At 39.8% G+C, this 19648-nt stretch overlaps 1 protein-coding gene across 1 annotated transcript; it reads right to left on the reverse strand.

Moving 5' to 3' along the window:
- Window positions 1-3185: 3185 nt before the first annotated feature.
- Window positions 3186-18434, reverse strand: SLPI (secretory leukocyte peptidase inhibitor). Its single transcript, XM_049780534.1, has 4 exons — window positions 18353-18434; window positions 17322-17480; window positions 16721-16870; window positions 3186-3379 (listed from the first exon to the last, which is right to left on the reverse strand). Exons 1-4 carry the CDS (start codon window positions 18432-18434, stop codon window positions 3186-3188), a joined length of 585 nt encoding a protein of 194 aa, XP_049636491.1.
- Between the last annotated feature and the right edge of the window lie 1214 nt (window positions 18435-19648).

The raw sequence follows: 19648 nt of genomic DNA on the forward strand, positions 1-19648 counted from the left end.
CAGACAAAGAAATAAATAAATAAACTGCTTTAAAGAAAAGCTCCTGGGGCCGGAGAGATAGCATGGAGGTAAGGCATTTGCCTTGCATGTGGAAGGTCAATAGTTCAAATCCCAGCATCCCATATGGTCCTCTGAGCTTGCTAGGAGTGATTTCTGAACATAGAGCCAGGCGTAACCCCTAAGCGCTGCCGGGTGTGACCCAAAAACCCAAAACAAACAAACAAACTCCTGTTGAATTCAATATATTGTTCTCTTTTCCCAATGTAAATCAGCATCATCCAATCTATTAAGGAGCCCAAGTAGGACAAAAAGAGCAGAGGAAGGGGTCCAGAAAGAGTAGATAAGGTAAGGCACTTGCCTTGCATATAGTTGACCTGAATTCAGTCTTCAGTATCATTTATAATTTCCTGAGCCTACCCAGAAGTGATTTCTGAGCACAGAAGTCAAGAGTAAGCAGTAGTAGTAGTAATAGTAATAGTAGTAGTAGTAGTAAGGATGAAAGAAAACATACACGTTTTTGTGCTTCAGTGCTTAACCCAGAACCTCTCACCATACTTTCTCCAGCCCTTGAATAAGATCATTAGTACCTACCCAAGTGTTTAAGGCCTCAATATTAAACTGCATTCCAACATGAACTTTCCCTTGCATGGGAACAACCTCCTTAAAGATGTGAGTCAATTTCACTTGTATTGTAATTTTACTGATGCTGCTAGTGCTGACACAGGTATTGTTCCTTCTCTCCTAGTCTTTCTAGTCCTGTTTTTCTGGAGCCACTGGTTAAAACACTATGCCAAGGATTACTGTTACACTCAACAATGTCAGCATGAATTTTAGAAATGTCAATTTCTTTCTCGACTAATTTGAAATTTTACTTTACCCAGCAGTAAAATTTTCTCACTTTTATGTAGCAAAGTTTTAAAAATCACAAGTATCCTTTTAGTCATGCTGTTTTAGTTCACTAAACTTTTTATTCCTGTTGTGATCTCATATTTCATAATCAAAATTAATAACATAATGAATAAGGATATGTGTGGTTTGGCTATTCTTTTAAAAAATAGATGTGGGTCTCCACACACCATAATCCAACCCCAAGAAAAAGGGTCTGGAGCAGGGGTCACTGAAGGAAATAAGCCAAACCAAGCTAAGGAAGGTGAAATATGTGTGTTTGGGGGAGTTTTCAACCTTGTTGAGTCTAGAGAGCTCTGTCCACCAAACCAAAATCTATATTTCCTTTTTAATCCACCCCCAGGCAAGGGGGAGGGATCAGTAACAGACAAAGTACCTAAATGGAGCTGTTGCGCTTTAGTTGGGTAATTGGTACATTTCACAGCCCTTGGTGAAGGGCAGAGGGAACAAGGCTGGAGGGAGCCAGGACAGAAATCTTTGTATAGGAATAAAATAAGGTGGGACCTAACTTTACTGTTTACTGAAATACAGAAATCTGAGATGAAACATGAATCGTGTTCTACCATTCTCCACAAGAGATGGAACCCCCAAATAGAAGCTTATAAAAGTGGTTGTTATTTTGCATAGGCACAATAAAAGCTGGGAAAATAAAAGGAAAAAACTTTAGCCTGATAAGAGTAGGGTGGTCTATAATGGAAGATTCATACCCTAATCCCGGGGGGATTGGGGAATGTGGATCTGGAAGCAACACTGGACTGACAAGGTTAATAATTCACACCAGGTACTGGAGATAAAACAGGTTCAGGAACTTCCACTACAAGCTAGCTTGCAAGCAGGTAAAAGGGCACTGGTAGGCAGGCACACAAGCTGTGGAACCAAAAAACGAAGAAAGTCTCTCTGACCCTGGGTATTTTTTAGGAAGACTAGAACCACCCCCTATGAGTGGAGTACAGGTAGGGGTAGGGGGCAATCCAGAGGTTCTTCCTGTCCAGTGGTAGACAACATGCAAAGAAGAAATAATCCTAATAATGGTGAGAACCGGTTACTCCAACAGTGGCCTTTCCCAGGAAGCATTTGGTTGTAGGGAGCCAGATTCTCCCTCACAGTCTTGGCATAAGCACAGCCATCTTGTAGCAAACTACCATTTTCTAACAGGCCTGTCCTTTAATTGAGCTATACATTGTATACATGCCAACTGGCCATGAGTTGACGCAGATCAAAAGAACCATAAGGTCACACTCTTCTGGCTCAGGAAACTCAGACCTATAGATAGAGCACTTGGTGTGATAATAGGATATTCCTCAGGAAACTTGTGTTAAATTAACAGGCACATGCAAACCTCTTGAACTGAATTATGACAAATGTATGCTTGACAAATGTTTGCATTGTCTCCTCCTCCCTTTGTGTAAAAACTATATAAGTCATGGCATTTCAAAAATAAATAGATGCCATAATCAGAATCCTTGGTGGTTCCCTTTTCCCTACCCATTTCCTTTTCAGGTGCAGACCCTTTCCACAACCACGAATAAACTGAAGCTTCTGGCTGGCACATTTGGTCATACTTTCAACTGCAGGCTTCAGACCTATAGTTTATAAACTTATAAACTATAGTCTACAGATCTATAGTCTATAGTTTGTCTAACCCCAGAGTCTTTCTTTTAGGACCAGAAAAAATAAATGGTTCTTTTTCCTTCATTTTCTTCTCATTGGAGGCTTTCATTGTCAAGCATTTCACTAGAGTTCTGGGGCTCTCACAAGTTCTATGTTATTGCCAGGGTGTCACATAGTATGCCCCAGTTTGCTAGTTGTTGCCAGGGCATCATGAGCCATGCCCCACTAGCAAGTTGATCCCAGGGTGGCATGAAGATTGCAGTGGTTCCCTTGTTGCCATATGTCCTTGGGTCTGGTGATGGACCCAAAGTTTTGGGGTGTGTGACCAATCTCAGAGCAGCTGAAGCTTACATCACTTCAATATGACAAATGTTCAGGGTTTAGAACCCACCTGCAACATATAAATTTTGGAGTTTCTATACCTAATAGATGGTAACTCCTCTCTTTAGTAAAATTTCCCCCATTTTATATGTATATGCAAAATTAGAAAAAAAGGGATAGTGCCTCAAAGTAATATTGGGAGCTATTGTTAGGTAGTGATATCTATCCCTCAGAAGATGTCATACCTTATAATTCCTAATACTTGGGTATAATAATACTATTCCCCTGAAATACATATAAAGAAATGCACATAACCCCAGCAATGTCTTCCAATAAAGAAATACCCCCTATTCTGCTGTGATTAAATCTAAAGTGGGTATAATTTGAATTACTGCTTCAGCTAATAAGGTGATCTGCCCGTTGAGGCCAGTGAGGGAGGTGTTGGATGTGTCCTGCAGCTGCTGAGTGGAGACATGGGCCAAGAACAGTTTCTGAGCTGGGGCCCTCTCAAAAAGCCAATTCTGGTTGCAAGCAACTATATCTACAACAAAGAGGGACTAAAAGTGGGTGGGGGCTTGTGGGAGTGGATGGTGCTCCAGGGCACAAGGAGTGTTGAGCTGTAGGGGTAAAAATTTAAAAAGAAAAGAGACTTATCCTGGAGAGGTGAGCATAGGGAAACAATAAAAAAGGGTTTGGTTTCTCTGTTTTTTTAAAACTGCAGTCGAAGACTTTTGATGAAGTGAAGAGTCTCCTGCTAGGAGTTGACAAGGTAAAGGGGACTTTAAACATTCAGTGTTAAGGTTTGTTGGTCTTTGTTTCCCTCTCACCCTCCCTGATGCCTTGTCAGGGTTTGTTGTTCCCCTGAAATATCTTTTTTTCCTGAGGAGGGATCCGTCTTCCACTTTAGGTCTGGAGTTAGAATTTTAACAGCCTCAGTTCTCGAACTATCCAAAAATGTTCAGCAAAAGGGCTGGTGACAGAGTAACTTTAGTTTTTTAGATTATATCTTGGTTTTACTACTGCTCAAAACTGAGAGCTACCCTTGGGACTTTTTCACTACTCAGTTCAATTTCACTGGCCCAAAGGCCAGTCTCACTCTGGTGCCTCACCCCCACTGCAACATCTCCTTGTGCAGCCACATTTGCCAGGATGTGGCTGTCCACTGTTCTTGTGCTCCTCTGCTTTAGAATGCCGTGGCCAAGGTGTTTCTTCTCCTTCTCAAATCCATGCTCCATTTCTGGGCCCGGAGAGATAGCACAGTGGCGTTTGCCTTGCAAGCAGCTGATCGAGGACCAAAGGTGGTTGGTTCAAATCCCGGTGTCCCATATGGTCCCCCGTGCCTGCCAGGAGCTATTTCTGAGCAGACAGCCAGGAGTAACCCCTGAGCACTTCCGGGTGTGGCCCAAAAAAAAAAAAAAAAGTCCATGCTCTATTTCTGCTATCAGTGAATGTGCTGGTTTGGTGCCCTGAACATTAGGAGTACAACTATCCAGCACCACATCTGCACCTTTTCTAGCACCCCTGGAAACTCTGGCCCTCAGAAACTAGGACAAAGAACCCACCAAGGTTCATTCATTTCTGCTCTTGCTGCTGCAACTAACAAATCTTTTAAATTTTATCAAAATATATTCAGAAGCAAATTGGCTTTATTAGGGTTTTATAAAAGACTAATTAGAGAAAACTGAGTCCTCTGGCCTGCGGAGGCTCTGCCCTGCTGTGCTTTGATGACTCTGAGGACTCCGAGGTAAATCTTTGCTGTGCCTGTCTGTCTTTCCTGAATACCTGAAGCTCTCCTCAGAGGCCTAGGGAGCGAACCCCCCCCCCCAAATGTCAACTAGAGGCCACAGAAGAGCACAGCTTCACTTCGCAGCCGCGCACTCTTTCTAACCAATGAACCCCACCACAACATGCAGAAAAAATAATACTACAAGCGTGACAATGGGGAAACCTTGCAGGCAAATACCATGCACAGAGAATGAAGATGATAGCTCAGATGACCTAAAAAATTTCAACCATCTGATTGACCTCTCAGATAAGGAATTTAGAATAGAAATATGGAAGATGTTTGTAGACTCAAAGAAAGCATAGATTTATCTGAACAGAACACAAAGACAAAAATCAGGAAACTCCAAACTGAAATAACAGATCTGAAAAACACAGTAGCTTAACTGAAAAGCTCAGTGGATGGCCTCACCAGCAGGGTAACAGCAGCTGAGGACAGAATCGGCGTGCTGGAAGATGATTGCAGAAAAACTCAAGACAGCAGAAGAAATTGGAAAAGAACCTTAAGACAATCAGGCAATGGAAAAAGTACTCAAGGAATGTGAACAGATGAAAATAGAAGTCTTTGATAAACTCAACAGAAACAACATAAGAATCATTGGAGTCCCAGAAGCCTAGGTAGGAGATCTCCAGGAAGAATCAACTGTAAAAGACATCAACAAAGAGATACTCCCAGAGTTAAAGACTACATGCAATCAAATCAATTCCTGAAGAGTGCCAGCTAAAAGAGACCCAAAGAAAAACACCCAAGACACATCCTCATTACAATGACAAATCCCACAGATAGAGATAGAATACTGAAAGCAACAAGATCATAAAGGAAAATTACATTCAAAGGAGCATCCCTAAGACTTACAGCAGACATGTTACAAGAAACTCTCAAGGCCAGAAGACAGTGGTGGGATATTGTGACAAGACTGAATGAAATGAATGTCTCACCGAGAATACTGCACCCAGCCCAACTCACGTTCAGGTTTGAAGGAAGGATACATAGTTTCATGGATAAACAACAGCTCAGAAACTTCACAGATGATAAACCAACCTTAAAGGAAAAACTGAAAGGTCTACTTTAAGACAAGACAGACCAACAAACACAGAGAACTTATCTACAAAGATGACATTAAATCCTATGACAATCATCTCGCTCAATATCAGTGAACTAAATTCACCAATTAAAAGACACAGAGTAGCAAAATTAGTCAAAAAGATGAATCCAACCTTCTGCTGCCTACAAGAAACACACCTGAATAGTCAGAACAAACATAGACTCAAAATCAAGGGCTGAAGGAAAATCATCCAAGCAAACAACACCCTCAAAAAAGCTGGGGTGGCCATATTAATATCTGATGACACCAACTTAACACTATGTAAAAATCAAGGGATATGTGCAACAGGAAGAAATCAGACTATTAAACATACATGCACCCAATGAGAGACCAGCAAATTATCTAATACAATTACTGACAAATTTGAAAGAAGAAATCAATAATACAATAATTGTGGGAGACCTCAACATGGCCCTGTCAACACTTGATAGGTCAACTAGACTGAAACCCAACAAAAGCATACTAGCCCTGAAAAGAGTAATGGAAGAAAGAGGACTAATATATATATATATAGGTCACTCCACCCCAAAAAACCTGGATACACATTCTTCTCCAATGTACATGGGTCATTCTCCAGGAGAGATTACATGCTGACACATAAAACATACCTCCACGAGTAAAGGATCCTGAAAAGAGGCTATAGTTGATCCCGTGACAATATACTCCAAGGGCAGAGAAATCCCATATCTCTTAGGCCAAGTGAATTTCTTTTGGAATGACCCCAATATTTACCGTGCCAGGGCAGAAGGGAAAGAAACAAAACACAAAATATTATTTATCTTTTTATATATATTGTTTTTTATCTTCATTTTTATCATTATTATTATATTTAACTATCTATTTTTGGTTGATTTCTTTGTTTTGGTGTAGTTATTGAAGCTGTTGCCCCCATTTACACTTTTTTTGTTTTGTTTTGTTTTTTGTTTTGGTTTTTGGTTTTTGGGCCACACCCGGTAACGCTCAGGGGTTACTCCTGGCTGTGTGCTCAGAAGTTGCTCCTGGCTTGGGGGACCATATGGGACACCAGGGGATCAAACTGCGGTCTGTCCAAGGCTAGCGCAGGCAAGGCAGGCACCTTACCTTTAGCGCCACCACCCAGCCCCTCCATTTACACTTTTTTCTTTTCTTTTCTTTTCTTTTCTTTTCTTTTCTTTTCTTTTCTTTTCTTTTCTTTTCTTTCCTTTTCTTTTCTGTTCTTTTCTTTTCTCTTCTTTTCTTTTCTTTCATTATATGCTCTGCCATGTTTCTTATCTCAAGACCGTGGCGGTTTTTTTGTTGTGGTGGTGGTGGTGCTTAGCGTTATTGTTGGAGTCCTCACTGGATATTTGACACTTCTTCTTGTACTGGTGGAGTGTTTCACCTTTTTCTCCTTTGTCTCTCTAACTGAGCGAGACCCTCTAGAAGAATTCCGCTTATTTTCTGTGTATTAGACCTTTACCCCAGTTTACTACTATTCCCTTCTTCAAACAAAACCACGTAAACTGAACTAGCTAGTCCTGCCCCCCAGTTAGAGGGGGAAATAAGGGAGGCACCAGGACCAAACAGGTGCAAGACTACTAAGTATTAGGCTAGATACAGAGGGAACAACATATTCTGGCAGCCCTAGGGGTGAGGGAAGAGCATATGGGAGGTAGGACAAAAACGGAGGTGTAGGGAGGACAAATTGGTAATGGAAATCCCCCCTGATTTTATGTAAATATGTACCTAAAATATTATTGTCAACAATATGTAAGCCACTATGATCAAAATAAAAATTAAATTAAAAAAAAAAACATACCTCCACAAAATCAACAGGATAGAAATCTTGCAGGCTACCTTTGCTGACTGAAATTAGATGTGAACTACAAAGGCACAAAGAAGAAAAACTTTAACAATTGGAAATTAAACAGCCTGCTACTGAACAACCAGTGGGTCCGAGATGAAATCAAAGAGGAAATCAAAACTTTCCTGGAAACAAATGATAATGAAGACACAAACTGCCAGAATCTATGGGACACAGCAAAAGCGGTCCTGTGAGGAAAATTTATAGCTTTACAAGCACACATCAGGAAGGAAGAAGGGGCATACCTGCATAATTTAATGATGCAGCTCATAAAATTAGAAAATGATCAACAAAAGGAACCAAAAATAGGGAGACAGAAGGAAATAACAAAGCTGAAAGCAGAAATCAATGAAGTGGAAAACCAAAAAACAATCTGAAAGATCAACAAAAGCAGAAGTTGGTTCTTTGAAAAAAATAAACAAGATTGATAGACCATTGGCAAAACTCACAAAGAAAGAGAGAAACCTGATAACCCTTATTAGAAATAAAAAGGGGGAGTTCACGATAGATATTGCAGAGATCCAAAGGGTAATCAGAGACTACTTTGAGAAACTTTATGCTACTAAACATGAGAACCTAGAAGAAATGGATAAATTATTGGACACTTATAATCTTCCACAGTTAAGTAAGGAGGATGTAGCATATCTAAACACCCCATCACTATTGAGGAAATTGAAACTGTAATCAAACATCTTCCCAAAAAGAAAAGCCCAGGCCCAGATGCATTTACTAATGAATTCTTTCAAACCTTTCAAGAGGAGGTACTAACAATCCTACCCAGGCTCTTCCATGAAATGGAAAAATTGGAAACATTCTCAAACAGCTTTTATGAAGCCAACATCACCTTGATACCAAAACCAGACAGAGATGCTGCCAAAAAAGAAAATTACAGACCAATATATCCCTGATGAATGAAGATACAAAGATCTTCAACAAAGTCCTGGCAAATAGGATCCAATGCATCATCAAGAAGATCATACACTACGACCAAGTAGGTTTCATTCCAGGATTGCAAGGATGGTTTAACATCCGTAAATCTATCAACATCATACACAACATCAACAACAAGAAAAATAAAAATCACATGATTATATCAATTGCCACAGAGAAAACATTTGATAAGGTCCAACACCCATTCTTGATAAAAAAAAAAACTCTCAGCAAGATGGGAATGAAAGGAACCTTTCTCAATCTAGTTAAAGCCATCTATCACAAGCCAATGGCAAATGTTATCCTCAATGAAGAAAAGCTAAAAGCCTTTCCTCTAAATTTTGGTACAAGACATGGCTGTCCGCTCTTACCACTTCTCTTCAACATAGTACTGGAAGTGCTTGCTATAGCAATCAGGCAAGTAAAAGATATCAAGGGAATCCAGAAAGAAAAAGAAAGAAGTCAATCTCTCACTGTTTGCAGATGACATGATACTCTACTTAGAAAACCCTAAATACTCTGTCAAAAAGCTTCTAAAAACAATAGACTCATATAGCAAGGTGGCAGGCTACAAATTTAACACACAGAAATCAATAGCCTTTTTATACACCAATAATGATAGGGAAGAAATGGACGTGAAGAAGGCAATCCCATTCACATTAGTGCCACACAAACTCAACTATCTTGGAATCAATGTGACCAAAGACGTGAAGGACCTATAAAAAGAAAACTACAAAGCCCTGCTCCAAGAAATAAGGGAGGACACACGGAAATGGAAACACATACCCTGCTCATGGATTGGCAGGATTAACATCATTAAAATGGCAATACTCCCCAAAGCATTATACAGATTTAATGCGATCCCTCTAAAAATACACATGACATTCTTCAAAGATATGGATCAAACACTTATGAAGGTCATGTAGAACAATAAACACCCTCGAATAGCTAAAGCATTCCTAGGGAAAAGGAAAATGGGAGGCATTACTTTCCCCAACTTTAAACTATACTGCAAAGCAATAGTTATCAAAACAGCATGGTATTGGAATAAAGACAGACCCTCAGATCAGTGAAATAGGCTTGAGTTCTCAGACAATGTTCCCCAGACATACAATCACCTAATTTTTGACAAAGGAGCAAGAAATCCTAAGTGGAGCAGGGAAAACCTCTTCAACAAGTGGTGCTGGCAGAACTGGTTAGCTACCTGCAAAAAAGTGCATAGACCCCCAGTTAACATCATGTATGAAGGCAAAATCCAAATGAATTAAAGATCTTGACATCATATCTGATATCATAAGGTATATAGAACAACACGTAGGTAAAACACTCCTTAACATTGAGATTAAAGGCATCTTCAAGGAGAAAACTGCACTTTCCAAACAAGTGGAAGCAGAGATAAATAGATGGGAATACATTAAGCTGAGAAGCTTCTGCACTTCAAAAGAAATAGTGCCCAGGGTACAAGAGCCACCCACTGTGTGGGAGAAACTATCCACCCAATACCCATCAGATAAAGGGCTAATATCCAAAATATACAGGGCACTGACAGAACTTTACAAAAAAAAAAAAAACTAATCCCATCAAAAAATGGGGAGAAGAAATGAACAGACACTTTGATAAAAAAAAAAAAAAAGAAATACAAATGGCCAAAAGGCACATGAAAAAATCTCATCACTAATTATCAGGGAGATGCAAATCAAATCAGCAATGAAATACCATCTCACACCACAGAGATTGGCACACATCACAAAGAATGAGAACAATCAGTGCTGGCGGGGATGTGGAGAGAAAGAAACTCTTATCCACTCCTGGTGGGAATGCCATCTAGTCCAACCTCTATGGAAAGCGATATGGAGATTCCTCCAAAATCTAGAAATTGAGCTCCCATTCGACCCAGCTATTCCACTACTAGGAATATACCCTAGGAACACAAGAATACAATACAAAAACCCCTTCCTCACACCTATATTTATTGCAGCACTATTCACAATAGCCAGGCTCTGGAAACAACCAAGATGCCCTTCAACAGAGAAATTGCTAAAGAAACTGTGGTACATATACACAATGGAATATTATGCAGCCGTCAGGAGAAATGAAGTCATGAAATTTTCCTATACATGGATGTACATGGAATCTATCATGCTGAGTGAAATAAGTCAGAGGGATAGAGAGAGAAAGATGCAGAATAATCTCACTCATCTATGGGTTTTAAGAAAAATAAAAGTAATTTTTGTAACAATCCTCAGAGACAATGAGAGGAGGGCTGGAACTTCCAGCTCACTGCATGAAGCTCACCACAAAGAGTGGTGAGTGCAGTTATAGAAATAACTACACTGAGAACTATCATAATCATGTGAATGAATGAGGGAACTGGAAAGCCTGTCTGGAGTACAGGTGGGGGTGGGGTGGGATGGAGGGAGATTTGGGACATTGGTGGTGGGAATGTTGCACTGGTGAAGGGGGTTGTTCTCTACATGACTGAAACTAATCACAATCATATTTGTAATCACAATGTTTAAATAAAAAAATATTTAAAAAAAGACTAATTGACCCTAAATAGCAAGTAAGCAGGCACCATACCTATACTTCAAAAAATGTTCTTGGGGAAAGGAAGATTGCTTAGAGGGAGAGTGACTTCTTTCCAGCCCAAGACCACAACTTCAGTCCCCAGCAACATCCCATATGCTGAGTGTATGTGCAACCTCATGATTGCAGCAGTGGCAATAATGAAAAGAAAGGGGTAATAAGGGGCCGGGCGGTGGCGCTAGAGGTAAGGTGCCTGCCTTGCCTGCGCTATCCTTGGACGGACCGCGGTTCGATCCCCTGGTGTCCCATATGGTCCCCCAAGCCAGGAGCGACTTCTGAGCGCATAGCCAGGAGTAACCCCTGAGCGTCACCGGGTGTGGCCCAAAAACCAAAAAAAGAAAAAAAGAAAAAAAAAGAAAGGGGTAATAAAATAAAATGAATGAAAATGTTCTTATTTCTCATGTGACCTTTAGAATAATTAATCGTAGGATTTCATTGTCAGATCGCTTTTTTCTCTCATCTGGGAAGACATATATTTGCATATATATTTGAATATGTAAATACTTTTAGTTGAAATCTTTACCCATATTTAGTCTTCTCAAGCATGAACATTATTTTCCATTTATTCTGTTTTTATTTCTTTCAGAAAAAAATTTTTTGTCACAAATGAAGTTTTGGCATAATTGTAGACTTATTTCTAGGTATATTGAAAGGTTTTTCCCTTGGGCTAATTATATCTACATCTGTTATTTCTAGTTGATTCTGGATAACTCTACAGAATTACAGATAATTTTTCCATCTAATTTCTTTGATAAAATTCCTCATTGATTGAATATGTTGTATTATTATGAAGAAAATGATAATGTCTACAAAGAGACACAATTTTGAATCTTTCTTTTTACTCTTAGATACATTTTTCACTTTTTTGTCATGTTACTGGAGTCTTGTATATCTCAGATGCTTCTAAATTATTCTTATTCAGTTTCTGAGTTTAGTAATTGAAAAGGCAACCCAGTTGGAATGAAAAATGTACGAATGTAAGTCAATGTAGGGCTTGCAACTTTTTTTGTTAGTAATTTATATATTATATATTTACTTCTTTTTTATATAAATTATCTTTATTTAAACACCGTGATTACAAATTTAATTGTACTTGTATGATTACAGTCATGTAAAGAACACCCCCCTTCACCAGTGCAGGATTCCCACCACCAATTTCCTGGATCTACCTACTCCCCACCCCACCCACACCTGTACTCGAGACAGGCTTTCTTTTTCCCTCATTCATTCACATTGTTATGATAGTTTTCAGTGTAGTTATTTCTCTAACTGCACTTATCACTCTATGTGGTGAGCTTCATGTCATGAGCCGCACCTACATGGGAAGATGGGGGGGGGGGGGAAATAAGGGTTGGGACTGAGGCAGTAAAATATTACAAATGAGATTTGTAGGGCAGTTTCAAGGTCACAATACAAGATGAATGTTATGGATATATAAAAGATATGCATACAATACTATCAATAGGAAAACAAGGAGAAAAAAATTCCAGTGACTGTCCCAACATAAACCAGTGCTAGAACGACCCGCCCTCCTCCCAAAGCACATTGGAACTTTTATAAAGGCAATAGTTTAAGCCTATAGGACTTCTACTTTTGACATTTCTTCTAGAACATAACTGATTTTGTTCAAAGAAGACAAAAACTATGTTTTCCTCTATTGATCAATGGATATATCAAATTTTTGCTAACTTCATTGCATTGCGTTGCATTAAATAGTTACATATCATTGCATAAAAATTTTCCCCCAAAAATTAGCATCTCAGGGGCCGGAGAGATAGCATGGAGATAAGGCATTTGCCTTTCATGCAGGAGGTCATCAGTTCAAATCCCGGCGTCCCATATGGTCCCCCATGCCTGCCAGGAGCAATTTCTGAGTGTGGAGCCAGGAATATCCCCTGAGCACTGCCGGGTGTGACCCAAAAACCACAAAAAAAATTAGCATCTCAAAACCATACATGTAATCTCATTAGTTAAATGTATGAAATCCAGGTGTGGATTAACTGAGTAGTTCAAGTTTAGGTTCTCTCCCATTGTCCTGACTACATGATTCATTGGAACTGCAGTTATTTGACTAAACATGGACTAGGAAGCCTTTTTCCAAGCTCACTCATATGTAGGTTGCTGAGCTTCATTTTCATTAGACTGATGGTGAAAGACAGGAGCATGTACCCTGAGGACCCCTCCACAATGAGCACATTCAGGACATATTAGCTGAGTTCTGCCAGAGCAAGGGAACAGAGAACACATGACCCCTCTTAATGAAAGCTGAAAGCCCTCTATCTCTTCCCCAGAAAGATATAAGTGCCTCTCACTATGCAGTGGTCACACAGACCAACCATATGAAAATTCAGGAGATGATCACACAGGGTGTGAATACCCAAAGGTCGGGTCATTGGGAGCAGCCTGGAGCCTGGATCAAAAATATGAAGATAAAAAAAATTCTTCCCTTTTTCCTTTTCTTGACATAGCTAGTTTAACATATTGAGTTTCTGCTCTGGCAGAGTTGAACTTGGTATCAATACTCTTTTTGACCAGTGAGATTATCCAGGAAAGAATTAAATTACAACTTTAAAAACTTTATATCAAGTTCTCTATTTTCTTGTTGAGCACAGAGGTGCTCTTGTTGAGTACACAAGATGCAGTTCCTTATTCTAGCAGCTCAACCTTTGTTACCCTTTATGTTTCATAAAATTTTTAAAAATGTTCCTTTAGGTTGTATTAGCCAATGGCATGTCATCAAAATGAACACTAAGACAATATTCTTATTGTTCGGAAAAGCAACTTATGTATGCAACTCCCACTCAGTGGCTTGAGAATAAACCTTGAACCTGTAACACCCAAATACCAAAAGATAAGATTCCCAAAAAGCCTGGCCAGATTTATAGAGAAATATCCTTCAGCATTTCAAGTTCAATGTGTGCACCATTGTTCTAAATCTACACAAATGCACATTCCACACAGTATCATTCTAATCTCTCTGCAACATCTTTTCTTTGTAGGATCCCTCTACTCTGTATTAAAGGGGTGCATATTGGGAAAGACACATTGGTTTGGGGGTCTAGGTTTACTATAGGAACCAACCTTATTTATTTATTTATTTATTTATTCTCTGTCTGGGTAAAGCATTTTCACAGAGCATTTGACATTGTGTTTTCCTTCTCAATTTTGATATGAATATGCAATAAATAGAAGTATTTGAAGTTTTTCTTGGAACTGATAAGTACTACATGGTGTTCTATTCAATTCATTTAAGATCAGACAGAGTTTTGAAAGAGAAGTAATGAAAAAAGTTCAAGATCACTAAAAGAGATAAGTGTTTATCATTGTTTAATTACCAGCTGTTGGCCCTTAGCATTGTAACTAGTTTCCCATACACAACTGTTAACAAATGCTCCAAGCACTGGGACAAAGTAATATTTTATTGGAGGCCCTCAGGGGTTACTTCTGGCTCTATGATCAGAAATTACTCTTGGCAGGCTCAGGGGACTATATAGGATGCTAGGTATTGAACCCAGGTCAACCTCATGCAAGCCAAATGCCCTACCCATAGTGCTATCACTCCAGTTCCAGGAAGAAAATAATTTGTATTGCACTTTTCAGAAAAAGAAATTAAGATCTAAGAGGTGAAGCAACCTGATGAAAATTGTGACACCTCTATTTTTAAAATCTTTTTTTAACTTGTTGTGTTTATTAAATTATATAACTCATTTTATGTTACTTTGAATACTAACACCTATTGTGTAACATTGTGCAAAAGTCTCTCATTCAGTAGGCTGTGTTTACATTATGTTTATATTTCTATTTTTTTATTTTGGTTTTTGGGTCACACTCGGTGATATTCCTGACTATGCACTCAGAAATCGCTCCTGATTCTGGGGACCATATGGAATGCCAAAGATTGAACCCAGGTCCATCCTGGGTCAGCAGTATGCAAGGCAAAGGCCCTACCACTGTGCTATCACTCCAGCCCCTATATTTCTATTTTTTTATTATTTTCAATATCTTTATTTAAGCATGATTACAAACATGTTTGTGGTTGGATTTTAGTTAAAAAAAAAGAACAGCAACCTTCACCAGTGCAACATTCCCACCACCAATGCCCCCCAGCTCCCTCCTCCCCACGTCTTGACTGTATTCAAGATAGGCATTCTATTTCTCTCACTCATTATCATTGTCATGATAGTTGTTAGTGTAGTCGATTCTCTAACTGGATTCACCACTCTTTGTGGTAAACTTCATATCATGGACCGGTATTTCCAGGCCTCATTTCTATTGTCTCTATGTATTATTACAATAATGTTTTTATTTTCTTAAAACACATAGGTGAGTGAGAGTATTCTGTTCTCTCCCTCTAACTTAATTTGATCAGCATAATTAGATTCCATGTCCATCCATGTATAGGAAAATTTCATCACTTTATTGCTTCTGATGGCTGCATTGTATTCCATTGTGTAAATGTAATACAGTTTCTTTAGCCACTCATCTGTTGTTGGGCATCTGGGTTGTTTCCAGATTGTGGCTATTGTAAATAGCAGTGCAATGAATATGGGTGTGTAAAAGGCATTTTTGTATTGTGTTTTGTGTTCCTAGTCTAGGACCTAGGGTATATTCCTAGGAGTTGTATAGACTCTTAATATAAATTCATCTGTAAGCCTCTTTCTTCACTCCACAGCTGTAGAAGGAAATCCTCCTGGGCAGCAGCTGCTGTCTTGCCATTTCCAACCCAACTCATAAACATCAATGAGCCAAAGAAGCAAGATGTATAGAGATAAAGTGCTACTTTATTTATTCACTAATCTACAGACATTTCCTGAAAACATATTATATGACAAACCCTTATCTCAATGGAAAAATTGGGATGAAATAAGGTTTTGCTGTGGTATGTCCCCCTGATTCCAGTCTAGAAACAAAGAGGGAAGTCCCAGTACACCTTGAGCAGGAATCAGGAGTCTCTTGGAATGGCAGAAATCAAGTTGACAGAGGAAAGCAAATAAAACTTCAGTATCTTCTTCCTTTTGAGGAACTGTCTGCAATAGAAAAAAATAGCAAATGTTAGGACACTTTTTAGAAAAAGTTGAACATAATGCAACAGACTGAGTACAAATTTCAATTTTTACTGTAAAACTCTCAACTCAGAGCACTGAGCTAGATTGTCAAAATGCAGTGATCCTTTGGACTTGGACCCTAGTCAATAAGCCAAAAACAAGCTTAGTCATTTAGTAATTCATTCTTCATTCACATGATGCATTACAAAGCAATTATAAGCCTGCCATATTTTTTTCTTTTTTTTTTTTTTTCCTTTTGCTTTTGGGACCACAATCATCTGTGCTCAGTGCTTATTCCTGGCTCTGTGCTCAGAAATACTCTTGGTAATGCTTGGGGGATGATATGGTGTGCTAGGGATCAAACCTGGGTTTTCAAGGCAAACTCCCAATTCATTCTATCCCTCAGACTCTCATCATCCATTTTACTGGCAAGAAGAGAGATTCAAAGCCACATATTCAAAGGCCTTTCCCTATAGAGGCTGGAAGAGAATCAATACCAGGAGGGATTTCTCAGAAATCCTTGTTCGAAAAAAGAAAGTCAGAGTTGGGGAAAGATGAGGAGACCCACACTTCCAGAGCGTTACAGCAGTGTGGTTCCAACCTCTACTTACCTCTGAGGGGTTTGACACAGGCTTTCCCACACATGCCCTTGCAGCACTTGTAATTGTTGTCACATTCACCATCAGTCTCACAGTGGTTGGGTGGATTAAGCATCATGCACTCTCCAAATACTTGTGGACACTTCCCAGGCTTTTCCCTGGCTGGTGAGAGTAGAGTCAGAGGTCAGAGACCCTGCACTTTCCATACCCACCCACCTCCCAAACTCATTCTCAAATCCACCCCATCCCAGTGAGCAGAAGGATCTGGTTCTTCCTCTCTCCTTTGGCATGTCTTCCTCCTTTTTCTGAGGCCTGTGTTTATTCTCTGAGAAATAATCTGGTATTCTTTGACTCTACTGTCAGTAGCAGTTATCCAGAGCTGCCTGACTACCTGAGCAAAACATGATTAGTAAAAAGCCATAGTTTACCATGCTTAGCAGGTTTCTCCTGACAGCAGAAACTCCTCTGCCAGATTACTTTCTGTCTGGGGCTCCCTGACCCACTAACAATTTTCGTTCAATGAATCTTGGGATGCTGGACCCTGTGGTCATTCCTGTCCTCCAGTATGCTATGGTCTCAAGCTTTCTTCTCTTTGTTACTACTTTTGTCTTACCTTGTCTGGGGAGTTCAGTAGAGTCCATGCAACGGACAACACAAGTGTCTTGACAGCATTTCTGGTTTCCTGGGCACTGCCAGTCACTGTTGCACCTAGGTTTCTCGTTTCGAATGCACTTGCCAAGTCTTCTAGGAGGGCAGGCTCCTGCTTTCCAAGCTTTGGAGAAGAAGGTTAAAGGTCATGAGGCAGTGTCTGTTGAGAAGCCATCATGAGAAGTGAAGAGAGCACCACTGTCTGGAGAAACCCTGGCCACACACTATTCACCAACTCTACAGGAAGAGAAGTGAATGGCTTCCAGGTGAGTGATGAGTTCCAGGAAACCACACAGGGGCAGGAGACAATTCAGTCCTTGAGGAAAAAAAAGCCTAAGGCTCTCAGTCATTGTCTCTTGCCCTTGGCCAAAACAAGGCTACATAAAGGCAAGAGACAGACAGGTGACAGAGGTACATAGCCATAAACAAAGGCAAACAGAACAACACGGTAGGTTGAGAGTTAGTGAGAGGCAGGAAAACAGATGAAAGAACAGAGGCAGAGGAAAGACCAAGGAGAATCTAAGTCAGACAGATCCAAGGGCAGAGGAGATGAAGGCAAAAGGAACAGTAGAAACATAGGGAGACAAGACAGGGAGAAATAGAGAAAGAGTGTCCCTTAAAAAGAGGGGATAATTTTTTACTTGCGTTCAACCCAGATTTGATCCCCAGCACCCCATATGGTCCCCAAACACAGCCAGGAGTGATTCTGGGCTCAAAGACAAGAACATAGAGCACCACCAGATATGGTTCCCCCTTCCCGCTTTCCAAAAAAAAAGGGGGCAGTGGGCAAGAGACCTGAGCTGACAGAGTTGACAGAGTGGCAGAATAAGAAACATTCCCAGATGCTCAGAAACCTTCCCACAGACTCTGGAACCAATGTGGACATGAACACACATTTGATGGGGATCTGTTAAATTAAAACTTATAGAAGGGTATAGCCCCAGAGCCCATCTCTGACCCCTCAATAAAGATCATACCAGGGAAATTCCAACTCACAATGTCCAGCGCCTTCCACGGTCCAATATGCCAGAGTTCCCAGGATAAGAAGGAACAGGGGAAAGAAGCTAATGGACTTCATGTTGACGCCAGGACAGCTCTGATGGCCAATGCCAACCCGAACTATTTATCCTTCACTAGTGGGTGGGGCCCAGCAAGGCTGTGCTTAGCCCCTCCCAGATAAAATTTTATGGGCAGGAAGTTCACAAAGAGAAACTCTGATCCCAGGGGATAGTTATTACTTTCTGTCCAAGGCCAGATTGTGTTGCCAACTGAGTAATGCTTAGTAATAATAGAAGAGAATAGCCTTGAGAATTTCACAGTTTCACAAAAAAACCATCTTGAGTTTTCACTTAGCTCTAAATATGAGCATCCCTGAGTATTAGCCTTGTAGATATAAAGGGCAAAAGAAGTTGATTGCAAAGATCCTGCTTAGATCTGGAGCTTAAACCAAAAATGCAACCATGAATAATTACAACCTCTTTCCCACATTCCTAGATTCTTAGAGATTATGAAATTCTACAATTGTCTAAAGCCATTTCCTTTTTCAAAATTCAAATCACACATTATTCAGCATAAGATATTATTTCTCTGAACTAGCAACATCATAGCTTTATGTTTAAAACACAAAAAGGAAAAAAATAAATTTTAAAAAAGGGGCCAGAGAGATAGCATGGAGGTGGGGCATTTGCCTTGCATACAGAAGGACGGTGGTTCAAATCTCGAAAGCCCATGTGGTACCCTGAGCCTGTCAGGAGTGATTTCTGAACATAGAGCCAGGAGTAACCCCTGAGCGCTCCCGGGTGTGACCCAAAAACCAAAAAATAAATAAATAAATAAATAAATAAATAAATAAATAAATAAAAATAAAACACAGAAAGAGCTCAGTTCTCAAAAGAAGGGAGTGGAAGGTAGAGCTCTGCCATCATTAAATCTCTTGGAGTTCAGTTTTCCCAACTTTCAAATGTAATCATAACAGATCTACACTGCTAAGAAAGTTAAAGGATTTTGTGAATAAATAACTCTGAATTTTTTTCCTTTTTTAAAATTTTTTTCTTTTTTATAATATTTTTGTTATTTTATTTAGGTCACACCCAGCTGTGTTCAGGAAATACTCCTGGCTCTGTGCTCAGAAATTACTACTGAAAGTTTAGGGGACCATATGCGATGCTGAGGAAAGAACCCTGGGCAGAGTCATGCAAGGCAAATGCTCTATCCACTGTATTATCTCTCCAGCCTTCTGAAAAGATTAATTGGGGTCAAAGAGATAGCTCAGTTGGCTGTTCTTTTACTTTT

This window comes from Suncus etruscus, chromosome 9 (genome assembly GCF_024139225.1).
Source record: "Suncus etruscus isolate mSunEtr1 chromosome 9, mSunEtr1.pri.cur, whole genome shotgun sequence".
In the NCBI taxonomy this organism is placed as follows: domain Eukaryota; kingdom Metazoa; phylum Chordata; class Mammalia; order Eulipotyphla; family Soricidae; genus Suncus; species Suncus etruscus.